The 21,980-nt window shown below is 38.6% G+C and overlaps 1 protein-coding gene across 1 annotated transcript in view; it reads right to left on the minus strand.

Moving 5' to 3' along the window:
- The window catches only part of KCTD3 (potassium channel tetramerization domain containing 3), a 29,462-nt gene that overhangs the window by 2,739 nt on the left and 4,743 nt on the right, over positions 1–21,980 (minus strand). The window contains exons 2-15 of the mRNA XM_054061158.1: positions 21,806–21,859; positions 20,342–20,387; positions 18,965–19,038; positions 18,471–18,529; positions 18,228–18,308; positions 17,439–17,579; positions 16,057–16,147; positions 13,500–13,690; positions 9,472–9,587; positions 5,104–5,191; positions 4,853–4,969; positions 3,658–3,828; positions 2,341–2,496; positions 1,276–1,372 (exon numbers count right to left, since the gene is read on the minus strand). Coding sequence (XP_053917133.1) covers positions 1,276–1,372; positions 2,341–2,496; positions 3,658–3,828; positions 4,853–4,969; positions 5,104–5,191; positions 9,472–9,587; positions 13,500–13,690; positions 16,057–16,147; positions 17,439–17,579; positions 18,228–18,308; positions 18,471–18,529; positions 18,965–19,038; positions 20,342–20,387; positions 21,806–21,859 — 1,482 coding nt within the window. The remainder of the gene's footprint in view (positions 1–1,275; positions 1,373–2,340; positions 2,497–3,657; positions 3,829–4,852; positions 4,970–5,103; positions 5,192–9,471; positions 9,588–13,499; positions 13,691–16,056; positions 16,148–17,438; positions 17,580–18,227; positions 18,309–18,470; positions 18,530–18,964; positions 19,039–20,341; positions 20,388–21,805; positions 21,860–21,980) is intronic.

A 21,980-nucleotide genomic window follows, 5' to 3' on the forward strand; every position in this document is an offset into this window, starting at 1 on the left:
TTCACATATTCTGGGTAATTCACTTTACTGGCCCCTTATGTTGATTTCTTTACTCAAGAAATGCCAAAATCAGTAATCTAATAACAGTCTCATACAAATAGTATGGGAGGGAAAAAAAGATTAAAAAAAAAGCAAGCACATCAGTAGTCCACAGGGCTTGTCTTCAATTCAGATGTCAATATTGTTAAAGCATCAACGTTTTCACCCAGATTCCAAGTTATTAGGCAAAAGATGCAAGCGTACTAAGCAGCACAGAACCGAGATGCACCATCTTTTCTGATCTCTTGCCATGTTCCTAGCCTAACAGGAAGAAAAGCAGCTATGGTTATATGGCAACTTTTTTACTATATTGGCAGCAATGTAATAGAATATTATGAAGTTAAGCCTAAGTAAATAATTTTATACCTAACCTAGAAGATTCTCTCAGTTTTAAAGGTTCTACTATCTTCAGACAAGTGCAAAGAAAGCAAGATACTGCTTCCCTGTATACCTTCGTAAGCAGTGTGTCCAGAGAAGAGCAATGAAGCTGGTGAAGGGGCTGGAGAACAAGTCTTATGAGGAGCGGCTGAGGGAACTTGTTTAGCCTTGAGAAGAGGAGGCTGAGGGAAGACCTTATTGCTCTCTACAACTACCTGAAAGGAGGTTGTAGAGACGAGGGTCCTGGCCCCTTCTCCCAAGTAACAGGTGATAGGACAAGGGCAGTGGCCTCGGGCTGCGCCAGGCGAGGTTCTGACGGGATATCAGAAAAAAAATTTTCACAGAAAGGGTCATCGGGCACTGGCAGAGGCTGCCCAGGGAGGGGGTTGAGTCACCATCCCTGGAGGTGTTTAAAAGACGGGTAGACGAGGTGCTCAGGGACATGGTTTAGTGGTTGATAGGAATGGTTGGACTCGATGATCCAAGAGGTCTTTTTCAACCAATCCTTGCCACTAGCAACTTCAGTGTTAGTTTCGAAATTTAACGTAGCATGGTTCCATGGCTGAGAGTTACAGATTCTGTAGAGGCATACAAATGTTTGTTTTGTGAGCTCGACAGGTGAGCCATCATGAAGTGAACCTCCGAAACCACAGTTTTCAAAATGCCACTTTGCTTCTAGGTTATAGTAGATCCTTAAGAACAGTTCTGCTAGCAGCACACAAAGTAGAGTTCAGCCAGAGCTGTCAAGCACATTAGAAGCTACCTAAGTGCAACTGCATGCATCCCCAAAGGATGGGAGATCCCACCACCTGAACAGTCCTGGTCCTTTCCCCCTTAAAACCATAAACATGGAGGTACCTCTTCCCAGTTGAAGACAGCCTTACAAACAGCTTGTTAGTGATGGGAACAACTTTTTGAATAAACACTTGTTGATCATCACGTTCACCAAAGGGTCCTAGATGGAAAAAGAAAGATCACTTTGTTTGCTTCAATTCTTTTACCCTCTTCCCCATACAGTCCTGAAGACCCAAACCCATATTAGTATGACCACTGCAATTTTAAAGCATCAGCACCAGGGAACTGAAGATGACTAATAGCTAGAAAAAGCCATCCAATAGTTAAAAGGCTTTATAGATACAAATCTTCTTTGTTCTTTCGTTTTAAAAGACATTCATTCTTGAGTTTCCTGCATATTGCCGGAGGAATTCCTGTGTCAGTACAAACCCTGCATTAGGCCTTCTGATTTTGCAACTCTTAGAGGTCTAAAGAACTAATCAGATTCCTTGCCATAGTACTGACCTCACCTGTGTTCACAGAGCATGACATTCATCAGAGGTTCATTTGCAAGACTTGGACCACAAAGGAATCTAGACTACCTGTCTATTACTATTTAATGACATGCATTCCTTCAGTATCTTGGTACAGCAGTGTGCTAGCACCATTTACCTCTGCAGTTTCAAAGCTTCAGTTTCAAACTTTTGTCACAACTTCATATTCATTTAAGAATTTTCACACGTGCCTCATTTAACCCTGACTGAACAGTGAACCCGAATTTGCAATAGACTCAATCCTTGCTATGCTCATCTGCTTTAAAATGGTCTCCTGTGCTTCCTGTCTTTCTCTAGTTAAACAAAAAGTGAAACGCTACATCATTTTACTGAAGGAAAAGGTATAGTATCTGTGTTCAAAAGTTTCTCCTTCCATTTTCTCACTTTCAGAGTAAGCCCTTTATGTATGCTCACTCTATACAGTCTAAATAGTGAGCAATTCCAGGTGAATCTTGCAGATCCCTGCCATCCTTTCAAGGGGAGAGCAGTAAATAAGAGCTTACAGCCATCAGCTGACTGGCATGTTATAGGGTTGAAGGTCTGCTAAACCCTTATGAGACCAGTGAATGTACAGGCTGAGCAAGAGGCATCCTACCAATGTCATTTCCAGAACAGTAACTGCCATGACTCTCTGCTTCCTCCAAGGATAAGATTTTGAATGATGCAAGAGGTGTTGAGCCTGGCTGAGTTGAAATCATGCCCCGGAACCGAGTCACAGTCCATGTCCGTACATGGTTGTTATCAGCACAAACTAGAAAAGAAAAGATGTACAGTAACATTTACAATGGATGACAGAACTTCTGAGACAAACTTCTCTAACGATTTCTATCTGATAGTTTTTCAAGATTGAGTAATCAAGCAGAATTTAGTCAACATCAGGTCAACAGTCTACAAATTGCTGCTGATGTCCTGTTCTCTATTAGTTTCGTCTCTTCCCTCAGAAATTCAAGAAACAAACTGAGGCAGGTGGAACAACACATTAAGATCTTTCTGAGTCAGCACAAAGAGCTTACAGCACACTTCAATCATCTACGTGCAGATACTAGGAGGAGACATGTCATGAGCGCAGCCTGGCAACAGAACCATCATCACACAATAGTGCTTTTATTCCATTCATCAGTTACTCAAGTTTTCTACATACAGATGTGCCCTTTCCTGGCACTGAATGTTTAGCACCAAGTTGCAGGGGAACAGATGACCTCTGGGATGTCTGTTTGCAGTGTAATTGCACACTATGTTTCCTGTTACTTTCTTTTTTTTTAAAAAAAAAAAAATGGGATAGCAGCAGAAAGTAAAGCTGTTCTCTGCCATGTACTGGTTGCTGGATTCTGGGTGAAATAGGTTTTTACAGAGGGAGAAGTGATTTCATCTTCCCTAAAAGCAAGACACTTTCCTGAGCATAAGATAAGATAAATGGGATAGCACAACAAACACTGGGAGACTGCTGAGAAAAGAAGAAATGCAGACAGTCCCCTTTGAAGCCATGGGAAGGCTTCTTCTAGGGCCCAGGAGGAGATGATGCACATTTTACTGCAACCCAGAAAGCTCCTGAAAGGCTGTTAAAAGAAGCTGAGTCCTAAAGGACCTGCCCACAATGATAAGGCTTGAGAAGGATATATTTGCTTACAAATCCTTTTATTTCCACAAATGGCAACCTTAAAATAAGATACAAACAAAACAGTTAGCTGTTCCAGTATCTGGTCAAATAAAACCTAGCCCTTTTAAAGCGAAAGGCTTTGAAGAATGCTTACTTTAAGAAATAGGAACAAAGCTAATCTAGCCCCTTCCCAGCCCCCAAATCTGTCCAACTAATTTCTGTCACACGTGGGAACACTGCAAGTTATAAAGCAATGCATACAAATACTTCCTTGGAGAAGTGCCACTGCAAATCTGTGAACAGAAAAGAACATACCTGACACAAGGTGTTTCTCTGAGAGCATGATCTTCGTAACAGGACTTCGATGAACTGTGAAGGTCTGAAAGAGCTGAGGCCCAGACCCAACAGTTTCAGGGTGCTGTACAATCACCCTCACTGCTCCAGAGCTGGTGCCATACGCAATCTCAATCCAATTGCCACTTACACCTAAAACAAGCAAGAACATAGTTGTTTCCCCCAGAAATGAAAGCTTGTCTTACTGGGGCCAGGGAACGAAGCAGTATAAAATAGGGTTTCCAAGATCCCACAGTGAGAAAGATACTCAATGATAAAATGCTGTTTAGTCATTATTTTCCCATGGACAGAGAAGATCTTTCGCCATTAAAAAATCTCAATATTCGTGCAATTCCATACTAAACTCTTCAACACTGTCTTAACAATACTCTTCTCTCCCATTATCATCTTGTCTTTCACTTTCAGGAGGGGACTTATATGACTGAATATTTTGGCAGTCCTTACAGCAATAAGGTCAATATGTGCCACATACTATTTATATATTCTGCCTAACTGGGAGGCAAATGGGAAAGGAAAACAGAAGCCAGGAAGACTGCTGTTAAAAAGTTACATGAGTAACCACTTTCTCCTCCTTTTGGTTTTTTGGGGAGGGGGTTGCTTTGTTTCATTTGGAGGTTTTTTTTGTAATCTAAAAGCTGACTGTGACTACAAAAGGTAATACAGACACAATAGCTAAGCACCATTCAGCTACATATGGAAATGGGTTTTAGTATATTGGTTATAAGGCTAGATGCAACAGCAAGACTGTCTCCCTTCCCCCAATTCATCACAAACTATTTTAGTGAATACAATTAATAATCTAAGTGCGTACCTCATGTAAAAGGCTTAAAAACAGCAAAGGTACATTATGAACAAGCATTAATATACGATGCATTAGGTTATAACACCATCCGTTGAAGTATAATGCATAACATACAAGCGTATGCACATATACATGCAAGTACATGTATCTATTTATATGTATGTATAGATATAAGGGGAAACAGTTATACTATCATTCACTTGAAGGCGATTAAATGAAGAAAAAAATCATTGTTTATGGCAAGGTCTACCCTGTCTGCTCTAGTCCTGCTATGCAACAACAGAAAAAGTCCACTTAGAAAAGAAACACATCTGTAATTGGCTCTCACGGTAGAGACATTGATAGCATACTGACTTGTTTTAGGTGTGAGGTAGACACTGAGAGCTGTTATAGCATCATTGGAGGGATCATGGTACAATTCTGTCACTAGAAGATCGTTGTCTTTCATTCGCAATGGGAACTTCTGCATGTCTGTGGAGAAGAAACATTTGTTTATTAACCTGAGTAGACAGAGCTGATCTGATGCAACTTAGACCTATTAAAGAGTTTTAACAATGCTGTTCAGTACCACTTCCTTCTTATTCCACCCTGCCCCCATTACTTACCTATATAGTAGATAGAGCCATTGTTACAGCCCAGCAACAGAAAAGACCCAGCAGTATCATAGCTTGTGATAGGAACAACATCCTGAACCTATGGCAAACAGAAAGGAAAAAAACCCAACAACAAACCAACAAACAAACAAAACAAACAAAAAAAAAAATCAAGAAGTTAGGTTGTCCCTTTCTCATTTTTCAGACATTTTCAGTACATTATTTTGTTGAAGAACACCTGAGTTTGGTACTGGTCATAAGCTGTTTAGCATGCACTCACAAATACAATGGCATTCTTAAAGTACTGCTAGTAGATCACATTTCTCTACCAAACCAGATCTTAAGCCAGAGAGTTAGGAGAAGCATGCAGACAAGTTAGCACAACTGTTCTGGAAGATCTTTCTCCATGTGAAGGCACAAAGCTTACAGCTTTGCATCTAAACCACGTCTTGAAGAAAGTATTTTTTTCCAATATGCACAATGCATATACTTCACGCTTTCTGCTCTATCCCTTCTTCCCTTTCTGACAACTCCTTAAGAGGTTGCAGGGCAAAGATGGTGCCTCTCTAAGCCTTCCCTTATCCCCAGTTCTTGTGTCGAGCCTCTATGGAGATCTCAGTCCCTAGCACATATAGAATGAGAGGAAAAAAAATTCTCGTCCCATTATAATTTCCCACTTCCAAACCACATCCGCACCAAGTAAACTGGAAGGCAGCCCTGTTGTATTTTACTTGCAGGTCTAAAACTTAAGGTGAGGGATTAAGAATGTCCCCTCTTTGCCTTCTAGGATCAAAAGGAGTGCTTATCCTCTCAGATGGGACAGAGATCTCAAGCAAAGAAAATGTTTAGCTTATCCTAGGTATGATCCCCTATCTCAAGCAATTCTCTTTTGTTTCAGCCCTGAGGAAGAAAAAGCCAAAAGCCATTTTATCCAGAGCCCTCGAACACACACAAAGTTATATATATATATATTTTTTTTTTTTTCTGTACTCCATATGTTTCAGTCAGTCCACTTAATGGACACTGAATACTAATTCACGGAAATTTCAGTTTAAATTCTGATTCCTCTCTGACCAGCAGCATCATTCCAATTCTTTCAGAGACTTGCAAAATCATTTGCAAAATACCTACAATGATTCTGTTGGATATAAGCAAAACAAACCAACCAAAGAAACTTCCCTGCACCCCAAAGAGCTATCACACTAAACCAGTACCTATTCCTAACCTAAGGATGGCCTGTAAGTCCCTAAAACATATTCTAAGTCTATCACTTAGCCTTACAGAGAAGGTTACAACGCGAATATAGCTTCTGTGTATTTTTCTGCATAGAGGAGGTGATTTCCCTCCTTTCTTTGTTTAGAGAATGACACCTCTCTCTTATATTCATCCATAATTCAGCTCAGATACAACACTAAGTAGAAATTCCTCTTGGAAGGCACTTGGATTTTCCCTGTGTACTTGATGAATGAATGACCTAGAGAAGGATCCTTTACAATTACTGAAAAGAATTGCTATCCTTTATCTCAACACTTTCACACAGTACTATTTCAGATACAGCTGTTAAAGTGCCCTACTCCCCCACAGTCAAATTTATACTACACCTAATTAAATAAGGCATCTACTGATCTGGGCCACACAACATGGTTTCAAAAGATTTTTTTTTCCAGACTACTTTAAAGAAGTAGTACAGGAGTAGAAAGGTAAGAATCCAAACAGAGCCTCAGCATCTAAGAATCTGCTACGAAGACAGCCTGAGAGAGCTGGGGTTGTTCAACCTGGAGAAGGTTCCAGGGAGACCTTATGGCAACCTTGCAGTACCTGAAAGGGCTACAAGAGAGCTGGGGAAGGAATTTTTACAAGGCCATGTAGTGATAGGATGAGGGCGAATGGCCTAAAATTGGAAGGGGAAAGATTTAGAGTAGACATCAGGAAGAAATTCTTCACAATGAAGGTGGTGAGGCACTGGCACAGGTTGCCCAAGGAAGTTATGGATGCCCCCTCCCCAGAAGCGTTAAAGGCCAGGTTGGATGAGGCCTTCAGCAGCCCAATCTAGTGGGAAATGTCCCTGCCTATGGCAGGGGGGGTTGGAACAGTATGATCTTTTAAGGTCCCTTCCAACCAAAACCATTCTATGATTTTATGGATCGAGGAGCAGTTTGCTCTTTGTTTCTGTTAATCAAAGGTATATAGAGAAACTCTCACATATAGAAAAAGTTTACCAAACTAAGGAAGGTAGAGGCAACCCATCAACAGATACACCGCTTTACTCATCACCTTGCAGAAGACACAAGAACTGCAAGGAGAGGGCTGAGTAAGAGGATCCACAATGCTGTTGACAGCAGAGATAAACTAACTGGGTCAGAGAGCAGAACAAGGAGAGTCCCTTCTTCTGCAGCAGAGGTAGGAACACCAGAGGTGATTCAGTGGGTGCGCCTGCCAACATGTAAGCTTTCATTAGGAAACGGCAACACTATACAAGAGTCACCGGTAAAACACAGTCAGTCAGAATTCTCACTTCGCAGATAAGTTTTTCTGTTGTACTCTATTGCTTTACATAACCTCTTATTCTATAAGGCTAAACATTCATCTTCTTCTCAGCTTTCCTATGGTAGGAATTTCATTACTGATGTGTCTAGCACCCAAAACCTCCTCTCCTTGTTGCACACAACTGAAACATTGCCAGAAGAACAGGTACTAGGGGAACCACCTCAGCTAGTCTACTCAGATCTCCAAGATGGGAAGATGTGAGAACCAATTAGAGGCAAATGTCAGATTCACATCTTCAGGGTGTAAAACATTAAACACAAAAATCACAGCGTAAAGAAGGATAACTTTGCACAAACTCAGTCTCCTTGAAGTAGAACCTAGAAAGGCAATGTGAAAGAAAGCCTTAAAGGATACAAAGTTCTTGGTTTGCAGTGGGGCATATTCTGTTCCCCAAAACACCTCTTACTGCATCCTAAGCCCAGAGCTATGGGGCATCTCATGGAAAGCAGCTACACAAATATTATTTATTGTCATGAGGAATTTGCAGATCAGAGTTACAACACTAACACTTAAGTCTTCACAGAGTTCTTCATGAAGAATGTGTTCTAAGAGGAGGTGAAGATGTTTAGGAGATGTTGGGTTTTTTTTTCTCCTTACTAACAGAAAGCACCTTGAAACTGGTTGGATTGGGGTAATTTTGTTTGGTTTGAGTTTTGGGTTTTGTTTGTTGTTTTGGGTTTGTGTGTTTTTTATTTCTTGATAGGGAGCTATTCTCATCTTCTAGGAAAAAAAAAAACAGAAATCCAAAATCCTTGGGTTTAGGACATCCTGTTATATAACCCTCCCCTTAAAAATTTAAAAAAATTGTCATTGAAGACTATAAGAAATGCTTTCACCAATGTAGTCAGTCAAACTGAGGAACTATTAATCAGAAAGATTTCTGTGGCTCCCCTTGGAAACAAAAATGATGAATGGGACGTCGCATTTTATTCCTTATGACTTGTTCCTTTAGAAAATATGGACAAACGCCAGCACGTCACATAGCATTAAGCTGTCTCTTAAAAGAAGATTTTCAAGGCATCAATAGAGCTTTCAATAATGCTTTGTTAAATTCAAGACCATACTAACACGTCTGTCTACTGTGGAAACAGTGCTATCCTATGCTTATTATCTGTGTTATTTGTTCACAGTACTGTCAATTAAGGGATGAATCTGAACTTAGTGAGCAAAGAGTGCAGCAGTCTCAGATCAGTTCTGCCTCTGGAGATTTGCCAGGCAATTTGGGGATTTTTATTGCATCCAGGTTTTGTGCCACAAAGGCGTACAAACTTTGCTATTCACATGAATGGTTGACTGTTTTCCAACTCAGTCCAAGGTTCTCTCTATTTAATATGCATTCTGACAACAGGAATAAAGTCAGTGCAGCCAGAACCATCCACATGCAAGGCAGACATCTTCAAAGCCCCATATGCATTTCCACAGAAGAGTCTCCCATCGTAAAACAACTTCTGAGATCCCCAGATATCAGACTGCCTTCTTGTTTCCTCCTTTCAGAGGGCGCAGAAATTGCCATCACACATTCGCCACAATTTATTTCTATGATACTAGTGAATTTTTACAAAGTTAGTAATCCACACCGAAGTTTAAATACACACACACTTAACATTTATGTGAAACCCTCAAAAGCATGCTTAGTAGTACCACCAAACAATTTAACATTGCACTCAATGGGACAATATTACGATACCAAGATGAGAAACTCCATAACACAAGTCAGGACTAAAAATCCCATGACAAGCATTTCACACATGCTTTTAAATAATTTTTTTCTCTTTTTACTAGAAAAACATACCAGCTTATTAAAAGTGATGCTGAAAATTGAATTGAACACACCTGCCAATGCTGAGTCACAGCATTCCATACTCCCACTTTCCCTGTATGGCTCGTAGCCACCAACTGGTTGCCAATGAAGAAGAGAGCATCTACAGGGACTCCGAGACTGAAAACTCCTACAAAAAAATGAAGAGGCTATGAAGCTTATCTAAAATAAAGAGAAAAAAGCAGTAACAATTGCATCTCTCCACCACTATCATGTCACATTCATTACAACAGAAAGAAAGAACAGCCAAAACTGGATTCGCAGTGTGCTAGGTGAGGTATCATTCAAGCAGCAAACTGGGTTCCATTAAATTAAATGGCAGCGTGATGTCATCTCTACTGATGCAATCATTACTTGGGAAGGAAAAAGGATGGAAGACAAGGAAGAAGAGCCCATGCGAAATATGCATTCCTTATTTTTCTACAGCCGCCAAGTTGTCGAATGGCTTTATACATGCTAGAGCATTAAAAAAACAAATAAATAAAAATTCTATTACAGCAAGCAGGATATTTTGTTGTTGTTTTGCGTGGTTTGGGGTTTTTTTGTCTTTTTTTTAAGTCTATGACTGTTAAGTGCCATTTAAGAAGCAGACATTTCATGGGTTTTGCCAGACAGACAAATTTATACCATATGAGTTTACAATTACATTTTAAAGTATTACAAGTTCTCATCATATTCTTTTTTTCCTAAAGACTAATCAAATAGACATAGTCTGAAAACATCTAGAAACTAAACATAGCTACATGGTTTCATCCTTGTTCTTGGGAAAAGATTGAGCAACCTCAATGTGACACTGCCTGAATGCATTCAAATTTCTCTTTTAGTGGAAATACTTGCAGCTGGAAAAACAAGGAGCCCACAAAAGTCTACTTATTTATTTATTTATTCATCTCTAGATCTATGAGTTTGCTTACAGTCCATAAGTAGTGAGTACAGGCTATTAAAAATTGAAACTATATAGGGAACCAGTTTCACCAGGTATCACATACTATTCAAAATCTGGAAGACAAGACTTACCAGCAAATGCTGGCCTTTCACATAAAGCACATGTGGCACCAAGAACATTTCACTTAAAAATCAAAATTGTGTTACATGACAGGCATTGATGACTATGGCTATAGTAGACCTCAACAGCTGAGCTTTTCAACAAAATCGCCCTCTCTTTAGAGCTCCCTAGTCTCATCATATATCCAACATAAATATTTTTATTTGATATGCAAACCCAGATAGCATATTACATTTTGTACTATTTATTGTACCATATATTTAAAAGATAAAGCAAACTAAAAAGGTCTGAGATAATTTTGAAGCTGGCCACCTATGAGGTCCAGCAACTTGGCCCAGTAACTAACCCCATTTGTAAGTAATTGCAGGCTAAGTCATTGACCTGGTCAATTACTGCTAGAGATACATTACACAATCAAGTGTTAAGCTTCACTCACAAGTTTCCTGTTCCATACTGCTCACTCTACATATTTACATTACTCCTCGCTAATATACTTCAACTGCAGCAGACAGATGTCTTCAAAACAAGAGTACCCAATAGCTGGAAAACTTCCCAACATTGCTTTGGACTAATCCAAATTAACAGAGTGCCATTCCCAACCAAGAATTCCCCCTCTGTTACATCCCAACAGGGAATCTCAAGAAGCTCAATATGTACTTATGTTTTAATTAGGACACTAAACTGTTTTCCAAGGCACAGTACAATCATTCAATGCAGATATGATTCAGCAGTACAGGGCACATGAAAAAGGCAATAATAAAAAATCCACAGAAACAACTAGAATTGATTACTTCAGAGAAGGATGAGGTTCAAGGAAATCAAGGAAGACAGCTTGAATGGTCTGGAGGAATTTGAAGTGTCAGTCCTGCTTAGGCTTAACAATCTCGAGACTCATCCACAGGGGAGACAATGCTATACATAATGACAGGGTCTTGTCTTGAGGGTTCCTCTCAGTAAAATACTGCTTACAGCAGCAATCCAGCAGCAGTGTCTTATGTAAGTAATATTGAAAGGAAAGCAAGCGCTCTGGGAAAGCTCTATCACAAAGATGCCAGCCCACACAATTTTCTGAGGATGGTGTCGCCAGGCTCCAACAACTGCTTTGAACACAGCTTCTTTCACAAGATGATAACGTACTGTAACTCTAACACAAAGCATGACCACAAGCATTTGTAACTCCAAAGAAATGATAGCTATATTCAAGTTATTTCTATTTTAACACAAGCCTATTTTCGACTTTTAAACTAAGAAGAAATTTTAGCTTTCTAAACCTATTATTCAAAAGAGGAACAGTACATACTGTTCAATGTTAGGCTAAAGATTCAATCCTGTAGGCACTTTGTGTTCTGCCAGCCCCCAAGTGGCATTTCCTTTGTTTCACAAAACCACCTCAGTGCAGTATTGCCCATTTAGCAGAAGTGCTTCCTTCACTTCTGTTGCCATGTTCAGTTGTCTGAATTATCAGAACCTTATGGTGTCAGCATATTTCAGAGTTTTTATTTGAAGTCCACTTACGGGTTTTCACTTGATTTCCAAAAATCTGAGATGTTCTTTCATATATCTTACTGCAAATCCCAAGGTAAGACCAGCAGCTAGGTCAAGCCAGAAAATGCCAAAGGAATGTAACCTCATAGTGCTTAAAGCAATGCCTATTACAGGAGTACCGCTGTCACACTAACCCTTCCCTGCCTTTAAGATTTGGTCAAGGGGAGCACAGCAGAAGAAATGGCTTTTCAAGTACAATATTTAGTCCCTGTTTAATAGAGGTATTTCACATTCAGCTGTTAAACGGGCCTTTCAGATTTCTTTTTTTATACAATGGAATCTCCTTTTCTGTTTTGCTGACCATGATTACACACAAAAACTATGAGTCATAAGTAAAAGAGCGGTATATGGCTGCATTATCTCATGCAAGACCTTTGCCTTTCCCAATCTTCAAATCCAAATTGATGCTTACACTCATTCAAGCATGAAAACAAGCAAAAGCTGTTTATATATATATATAAATAGCTAAAAATTGCCAGAGCATCTTCCAAGTAAGCTCTACTTTTTAAAGGCACGTGGATCAAAAATCTAATTTGGTCATGTTGACTTTAATTAATGACCACAGTAATTCTCAAGACTTCAACTACATAGATACATCTTATGACAAATTAACTCAGCACATTAAGTATCAGAGAAAAGTTTCCACATAAGAAGATTGTTATCATTCTTTGTTAGCAGATTCCACTGCCAGGGGAAACACACATCACTGGCACAACGGTGGTGACTCAAATACCAGGGATTAGGCTAGAGGAAATTCCTAATAAAATTCCCTTGCTGCCTCCCATACTTGCCCTTTATTTTTGAACAACAGTGAGTCAGTCAAACTATCAGACCAGTACGAAGGAATATTTACTTCTGAAAAGGTCTTCTTGCTGTGTCTAAAGTCTCCCTAAATTTGTGTCCTTCGGTGCCAAGGTGTACAAGCAGTAATTCTTGTGTGCTTAGGGCAGTAGCATGTGCTTCTTCCCTACCTAAAATGAATTGCCATCTTCTAAATTCCATTTATAAACTCCATTTACACAGTAGTGAAACCCTTTCACCATCTCACCATCACAAAACTATGGCTTTAATAAGACAAAGGAAAGAAAAGAGCAGAGTCCCTCTGTATCTGCAGCTTTCCATCTCAGAAACTCATTTCCTTTGTGCTATGACCTAGATCCAAATGCAAGTCCAGGGAAAAGTCTAACTCCAATTTGCATCTTCACACAAAAACTCAAGCTGCACTGAACTATAAGTATTAGTTAGTATTGGTTTAGTAAACAGACTACTTTTTTACTATTCAGCTTTTTTGTTTTGAGAAAGGATTCCTCTGACATGACAGAGAAGTAAGCTAATATGCTCCAATACTTTGCTTACTATAGTTTGCTTTGCCACTTTGTGAAACTGATTACCAACTACTCTTGATCACACATACCTCAAAATAAGGTCACAGACTTCTTTCTGGTTAAATACACACACACAAAAAGAAAAAAAAAAAGCAATTATAATTACCAATTTCACTGCCACTGCCACCATCTTGAATGCTCCACAAGATTATGCTGCTCTCCGAGGCAACTGCAACCATTTTATCCTTGTCTCCATGAGGTCCTCCAACCACCTTAGCATTGAGAGCCACTCGCTCAATTGTCCAGTCCAGATACGGACTCGTGAACACCTGCTGCCACCCAGATGATTCTTTAATTCTGGAAGGGCAAAGGAGGGAACATAGGTCAGAGATTCAGAAACAGACATCTCAGTCTAAGCCTGAACCAATGTGGATGATCCAGACAAAACCCTGGAGATTCAGCATAAGACTTTAGAATAAATTTCTATTATAATTTCCAGAAGCAAGATGTCTTACATACCACGTAAGACTCCCAAACATGCTCTAGCATTAAGCTGAGCTATCTAATCACATTTTCTGTTTACAGTGTACAGTAAACAGACTATATTGAACTGACTATAAGCTTTATTTTTAGAGAATCGTTTGCCTGTGCAATTTTAAAGATTTACATGATGCCAGAAAAGCATAATTTATCTGATTTAATTTTAGGCAATAATTTAGATACTTTGCAATTGAGCTACAGCACAGCAAATCTAAGCAGTTAAATTATATAAATATTAACACAGAAAGAAGAAACATCTCTACAGTATTTTTTGCAACTGTTGCCATTCTTTCAGTTCAGCATTGCATCCTGCCCGGAGATTAAGTACCACAGGTCAGTGCGCTCTACCTGTATAGCATGCAGAAAAAAATTGTAGTGAAGTGACTTAAGAGCAGGATTGTAATACCTGTAAGCCTTTAAATGCAACCAAGGCATTCTCACAAGCTTTGTAATCACAGTTTGAAGACTTCTGCCATACTTCAAAGGGGGAAAAAAAAAATCTTTCAGATGCACTGCGCTTTGCTACAGCTTTTTACTAAAATAATTACATTAAGCATTTAAATAATACCTGTTACAAGCAGCATAAAATAAAGTCACAAAACTAAATATCTGAATAGATTTCATTTATTACTACATGGAATTCACTGTCCAGTCCATTACAAATTACCACTTAAAGAAGTGATTCTGACTAAACTCACATGTTGCCCTTACATTAAAATAATCCTGACTAGAATCTTAAAATCCACATCACTTCACTGCAGCACAGTAGTAAAAGCAAGCTATACCTAAATTTGTGGATAGGGAGAAGTAGTTCTAAGTGTATGCTGCCTCCTCAAACACTAGCTATTCAAAAATGTTGGAGAAAATTCACTTGTCAAGCAATAAAAAAATTTACAGGTACTAAGATACAACGGGGGGGGGGGGAACATTATCAAAGCTGTATAAGAGCAGAACGGAGGAGAGAAAATGCCATGATTGTATTCCTAGACTTCCTGCAAGTTCCAGCATAAAAAACCCCCAAAACATTCAAATCAAGACAAGACTGCTACCTCGAATCACCATGAAGAAAAGCAGCATTTTGAATTGGCACACTGACCTGTACCCTCTTTCAGCAACTATTCAAGTCTGACACACTTCACCAAAAGTATCAATGGTAACAAGTCTCATTGAGTCGACTACCGTGCAGAGAGTCACTTTAGTGAGCTAGTATCCACGGAAAACTGTCAGAGTATAAAATCCTAAGGACGGGGCAATTAGCAGAAAGATGTTTGCAAATCACTGCCTCTTTTCCAGTCAGACCATACTAAGCACAACTGAAAACAAGTACATTAAGTAGAACAATAGAAGCCACATTTAGTACAAATCAAAACAAATTGCAGTGGTAAATACAAGAGACAAGTTAAATGTGATTTCAGTTACAAAAGTTTGAGTAAATTAGCATTCTATATAATGACAAAGACGGTAAACTATGGCTTCAGCTCGGCAGTAAAGAAAGGAGCTATTCACATTACAGTCTCTATTCTCCCTTCTGTTTCTGAACCATACTATGACAGCAGTGTTTGCTCTTAGGAACAGCTTTTGTTAAAACATTACTTTTCACTGAAAAGACAGCCACCATTAAATCAAGACTACCAGATGGGAACTAAACAACTGCTGTAATACTAAGGCGTTACTTCACCTGATCTTAAAAAATACCCAGTTTGTTTACAAGATATTTAAAAACATTTTTTCAGCCATCCAGGTGAAGCAGCAAGTGTTTCATAGTTGCACTAAGGCAAAAAAAAATGGAGTTTAAGACAAGGTACATCACTTATGTAGCAAAACCTCATTAACTGTTCCAGTTTTTTTGGGAGTCTAACTTCACAGACTGTCTTCAAACCCATATAGTAGCAAGAACTTTTTAATCAAGTCTTTCCACTAAATTAGCTTTAAAACAGTCTTTTGAAATAGTTCAATTGGAGTCCTTTATTTTTGCGATGACATCAAGAAATTATATCAAAGCAGCAAAATTTGAATTTCTATCAAGCAGTTTATCTGCATAAGTAAAAGTGGCAACTCATATTTATAGGAGCGGACTGAATGCATGTGATAGAGTCACTTCGGAGTGAAACTTTCTGCTTTGCTCACAACAAATTATTGTATGTTTTAGATTCCTGTAACCTGAGAAACAGCTATATTCATACCTGTAGCAAACAGCAAAATGGGCATAGGCAGCTACTATCCAATTGTGGTGGCCCGCTACTATTAGGACTTTCCGTGGGTCCACTGGAAATCCTAAAACCAACAATAAAGCTAATGTCAGTCAGGTGATGGGCATTAGAAGATGAGCAGAGACACCTACGACAGAACAGAGCTCTATGCTAGGATATGGACAGAAACGTTGATAACGAAGTTTCTCAAGAAATATTTTCAGCTAGATTCTGGTTAGCAGTATTACTCCCCACAACCCTTACAACTATTAAAATTCTTAAATGGAAGGAAGATATTTCATTGACATCAGTCACTAAAATGCAAAGCGTACGTAAGAGGCAAGTACATGCCTCAGGATTTAAGTCTGCCACATTGGTAAAAACTTGAGGATTGTTATTAAATAAGAACCAATGTAAAAGTTCTCTCCAAATAGTTGGTGCAAAACTGTATTATTGTTCCAGGCTGTTAGAGTGAAATTTCCAGTATCTCAGAACACCTATAGCTCCCCCATTTATTATCTAGTGGGAATATGCCTGTTTCTCATCTAAAACAAAACTCTGGCAGAAGTGTTGGATTGCACTGGAAGTCAGTAATTAAGGTTCTCTTCCCCAAGTTAGCCCTTAGCCTTAATATGCTAAAAACTAATGCCTACAGACTGTATCTTCTAATTCATTTTCCTCAAAACCATGCTCTGCCAAATATTCAGCAACTCACAAAAAAGAATCAGCAATTCATACCCAAAGCTTATTTTTATATTATCTTAATATAGATTCATATTGCCTGGATAGATTCACCCTTTAACATACTCTAGATTTCCCTAATACTGCCACAATTTACACAATTATACCAGAAATACAACACTTCCAATAGCATCATTTTGCTTACAGAGTTAATAGCTGGAAATGGCAGAATTCTGGCTTATCTTATTTAGAGGGTTTTTTTATGTTTTATATGGAAACTACTGTATACTGTCAAACAACTGAAGACTACCTTTAGTGTAAAAACTCAACCTTTGTAGGGCAAGAGAGGCAGTGGAAGCCAGAAAGAGGTGCAAGAGCAGGAAGGAGGTCCTGAACAAAGAGACACTGGTCTGTCTGGTTTTTATCATGGCTTTAGTACAGTGTAAGGCATTAGTCTAAGAGGCCCATACTAAGATTGCATTAAGAACTTGGATTTGCCTCTCGTCTCACGCCTTGATTGTGCAACAGGTACCTTAAATATTGTATAGGGAGTAGAGCTTAAGTAAGCGTGGAGCAATTTAAGTTTTGGCAAACACAGAATAACAGACTCAAACCAGATATAGTTCCTCAGTTTTTATCTCCCAGTGACAATCACCTTTGCAATTTGTTTTGGTTTTAAAACCAAAATTCCTCACCTAGCCTGACTGTACCTTCCCCAGTACCAGCAAGTGTCGGTTGGACATCACCTCCATGAATCTCACTCTCAGAGCAGTTTTGACCAGTTCTAACATCAGTTGGTGGCGCAGCAACATTATTTATTTTACGGCTGGGAATGCCTATGAAAGAAAAGAGATGTTTTGTCCCACTCCATAAACTTTAGCAATATAACAGATTAATCCACAAGATTAATACTTGTGCATTTTGATCTACAGTCTAATTCATCTGATATAAGAATTAGGTAATATCCTACCATTGAAACAGAAAATACTTTTGCTTTCTATATGTATATTCACTAATTAAGAATCTTCAGAAAACTTGTCAACAATTGGCTAGATATCTTTTCAGGCTAACACATGAACTGTGTTCATCTTTACTGCGAAATCAAAATCTAACTAGTACTTATATGGTTAAGGAAAGCTCATTTCTGCTGATTCGTCATCCAGACATAGGGCACCAAAAGTAACCGTACCTTCAGAAAGAAGAAAGCACTCCATGCTGAAAAACATTCAACTGAAACATACTTAAAGCTCTACTACCAAACACAGCCTGCTTAGTATTAACACGCCACCCACTCCACCCAATACTCCAAGTATGCTTTGTTTTTGAAACAGAACAATGTTCAATTCAAGCATTCATCTTAATCTTACCACAGGAAAACCTTCTTTGGACAGTTTAACTGCTAGAGTAACTATCTTGGCCAATCGCCTCCACAAACTACAGTGATGTGACTGCAAGCACCATTAGACCATGAATACAATAAGTACCTGGAGGAGGCAGGTAGCCATGAAAAAGGACGCTGCCACAAGATGAGCGTTCCAGTTCTTCACATAGTAGCAGTCTTCTCACTAAGGAGGAAAAACAGATATTACCGTAGCTTTCATTTCTCAGGAAATATTTCAAATAACCTTCTATAACAGCAAGCTTGAAAATCTTCAATCACAACTGCCCAGGACGTGGGTCACTACTACAATAATAAATGTAAGATGACATCATGCTTAAAAAATTACCTAAAGGAGTGATCCCATAGAATTCAGCTTCATGCCTGAGAACATTAATACTCACTCCCCTAGAGAAAGAATAAACAACAAAAAACACAAGAACAGAGTAAGTCAATACCTTGAATATAAATACTTGCATATAACTAGATATTACACCAATGTGAATGTCAAGCTACTCGTTCACAGAATTACCACGAAACACATTCAACATGATGATGTTTGAGATTTCAAAGTGATCTTAATATTGTCTGTCATTAAAATGTATATACGAAAACAATTAAGAATTGCATTGCCAGAATTGGTTTACATTACAAGAATCCTCTAACAAAATATAACGTCACCATTTCTGCCTCCACCATGCCATACTTTAGATATGGCCCCAAGTCTGCCAGGGAGTCAAGTCATATACTAGGCAGTCCACTATCTGAGTAAACCTCATTTGAAAAACCTTTCTAAGCATCTAATCATATTAAATCTCACTCGAAATAATTAAAACTTCTCACCTTAAGTCTAACTCCTTTGTGCGAAGAAAATTTAAAATGGGTGCAAATGCTGCTGGATCTCGATCAATAAATATCTGCAAATAAAAATTGCTGTACTTTTAGAATAATTATGGAGCACTCATCAACTAAAATTTTTTATGCTCAGTATGGGAAAGAGGAGTTGAAGGTGAGGCAGTCCACAGACAAACATAACCCTAAGTTTTTGGACCATCTCTTTGTTCTCATTATTCCTCTACCACCCACTAATTCAGCATTCTTAAAAGACATATACAGAAACACTGCTGCAAATAGATGGCACTTAATAAAAGTGTGCTTTAAGTTCCGAGTCTCAACAAATGAGTATTAGCACCTTCTATCATGTGTTCAGAATGCAGTAAGTGTAACAAGATCAAGATAAGTTTAGACCTGTTTTTAATGAAGCCAATTACCATTACAACTACCTCTATGCTTTTAGCAAACTGCTTGTGTGCCTTACTATCACAAAACGACATTGCTCTAACTATAATTTCCCAAATGGGAAAGACTATCACACACACAGACTGAAATGTCTATTTTTGGGGGGGGGTGGGGGGTGGGAGGTGTGGGTGTGATACCATCTAATGAAAATTACTCCTCCCTCTGCAATACAGAAGTCAGCAGTTCTGTTTAAAACAAGCACAGTTTCTGTCTCTGCACTGTCTGAACAATGCAGATAGATGAAAAAATATGCACATTGTTTCAATCTCGTTTTTCTTGGAATGAAGATGAGAAGTGAGAAATCCAAAGATTTTCATGAAAGTGTGGAGACCAGACTGGTACTGTGACATTCAAGCAGTTACATCTGTGAAACCTTTGCTCTATCTTAAAATCTTCAAAACTGCACTGGACATAATTAAATTAAATACTCCCATTATCTCACTTAATAGAATGAACAGCAACAAGGCTTTGGGATTTTTAATGGATAGTGTACTCTGTATTGAATCTAACAAAAACAAAGAAAATACATGGTGACATTTTGAAATTATTTCAAAGTCCCATACTTGAAATAAGTGACAAAACATGAACAAAACAAGTCCAATTGAACATTACTCCTCACGGACCCTGAAGCAGAGATAGTGCTGTCAGTATTTTATAAGCAGGGTTCTACAACACTACTACTAGGGATTATGTAATTCAATAGTGACAGAGAAAATACTGGCAAAAGGCAAAACAAGTTTTTAAAAGCCAGCAATGTGAATGTTTTTAATGCATTTGGCCATTTGTTTTCCATGCTTTTAAGCACAGCTGACTCGGGCAGTGTAACTCCCACTAGCACCCACAGTGAATAGGTCTTAGGAGAGAAACTAATCAAAAGTATATCATTAAATTAACTAATTTATCTGTAGTTTTAGTACTCACAGCACCAGTCTCATCCTTTAGTGTTGAAATTCTTCCACTGAGCAAACTGTAACACAGGAAATCTTTGTTAGATATCCCCCCAAAAGGTACTAACACAAACACAAGACAGCAACGCTCTCAGTCAGTTTGCTCTATTCGTGTATTGTAGACTGCATTTTGGTAAAACTGTGTAGCTGAGCAAGGGAAACTGCCTAGATAAGGCAGAATGCTGGTGAGAGTGAAGTACCTCTCCTAAACAAAGAAGCAGTACACGCACAACTAAGGAAAGGATAAGATCTGCATCATAAAGACCTTCAGATTCCCAAAGAAAACAGACACCAGGCCTAGCCTGAAACGATGGAAAAGTTTTCCCAGGTACCCAGAGGGCTGCATATTTTTTTGCAATCCAGTAAATCAGTAAATCAGTAAAAGCTGCTGAAGAAAAAAGGATGAGTAAACAATCCATGCTGTAAGGACATACTGAGCAAGAATGGGGTGAATGAATTTTCACACCATTTTACTTCAAAGTTTTTCTCCCATCAGACCAGAGTACTTTGGCTCCAGATCAGTAGAAAACACAACACCAAAGCCTTGTTTTACAGATATGAAGCAAACTAACTAATGTCAACAGTTTTATCTAAAGAGCCCATCTGAGTATGGATGACAATTACCTTTGAGATTTTCCAGTACTGGATGATTTTCAGAACAACCTCCTTAGATTAGTGTTGAGAGACTGGGAAATAGAAAGGGACTTCCTACTTGTGCCTTTCCTTCCATGCCTCAAAGAAGGTGACATTTCCCCCGCACTCCATTTATCTGAACATTTTGGTAGAGCAGAAGCAGGTAATTCTGCCTGTCTATTTCAGCTGCTAGGGTTTTATTGGAAAAGAAGTCTAGAGCACAAAAAATAAATGTAAGGAAGCAAAACTGCCAGCCTTTAGGTTTTCTTTTATGTGTTCATGATTAACTGTGGTTGTAGAGGTACAGCAACTGCAGCACAACATTACTAGGGTACAAACAGTAAGCAGCACAAACTACAGAAGCAGTAAGAGTTAGCAGAAAGATGTTCAAGAATCCAACAGCTCCTGTATCACAAGATAAAACCCTCAAAACTTTGATTAAACTAAAGGTACAGCAATAATTCAAAAACCGTTAAAGTCAGTACTAACTTGTATAGTCAATAAGATCACAGTATCAATATAATAATAAAGTCAGTGGCATTTCCCTTTGTGGCAGACTTAAAGCCTTATTTCCACAACACTACCTAAAAAGTGACAACTCTTCAGCACATACAAAGCTGCCATAGCATTACTCAGGATAACAGCTTATTTCAAATTAATCTATCCCTCTGCTTGAGATGGTAAAAAAGTATTGAAGAATAAAGACACTATTTATAGCGTAAATTGAGAACTTAGAACATATATCATTATTTTTTTAATGACTGTTAGTTTGTCTTTGTTTAATGTGATGATATATTACTAGTACCTGGAAAAAAAAGAGTCTGGAATCCACATTAGTGTTTGTCTTGAAGTGCTGAACCTAGGAAACCAAAGTTAGAAGATTAGAGTTGGCTGTAAGATTAGAAGGAAATCTGCTTTAGCTAAATTCTTTCATTTGTCCTACAGAGCTGATATCAAATGGGTTTGCAAAGTTTGAGATC

This window comes from Cuculus canorus, chromosome 3 (genome assembly GCF_017976375.1).
Source record: "Cuculus canorus isolate bCucCan1 chromosome 3, bCucCan1.pri, whole genome shotgun sequence".
NCBI classification, from domain to species: Eukaryota; Metazoa; Chordata; class Aves; order Cuculiformes; family Cuculidae; genus Cuculus; species Cuculus canorus.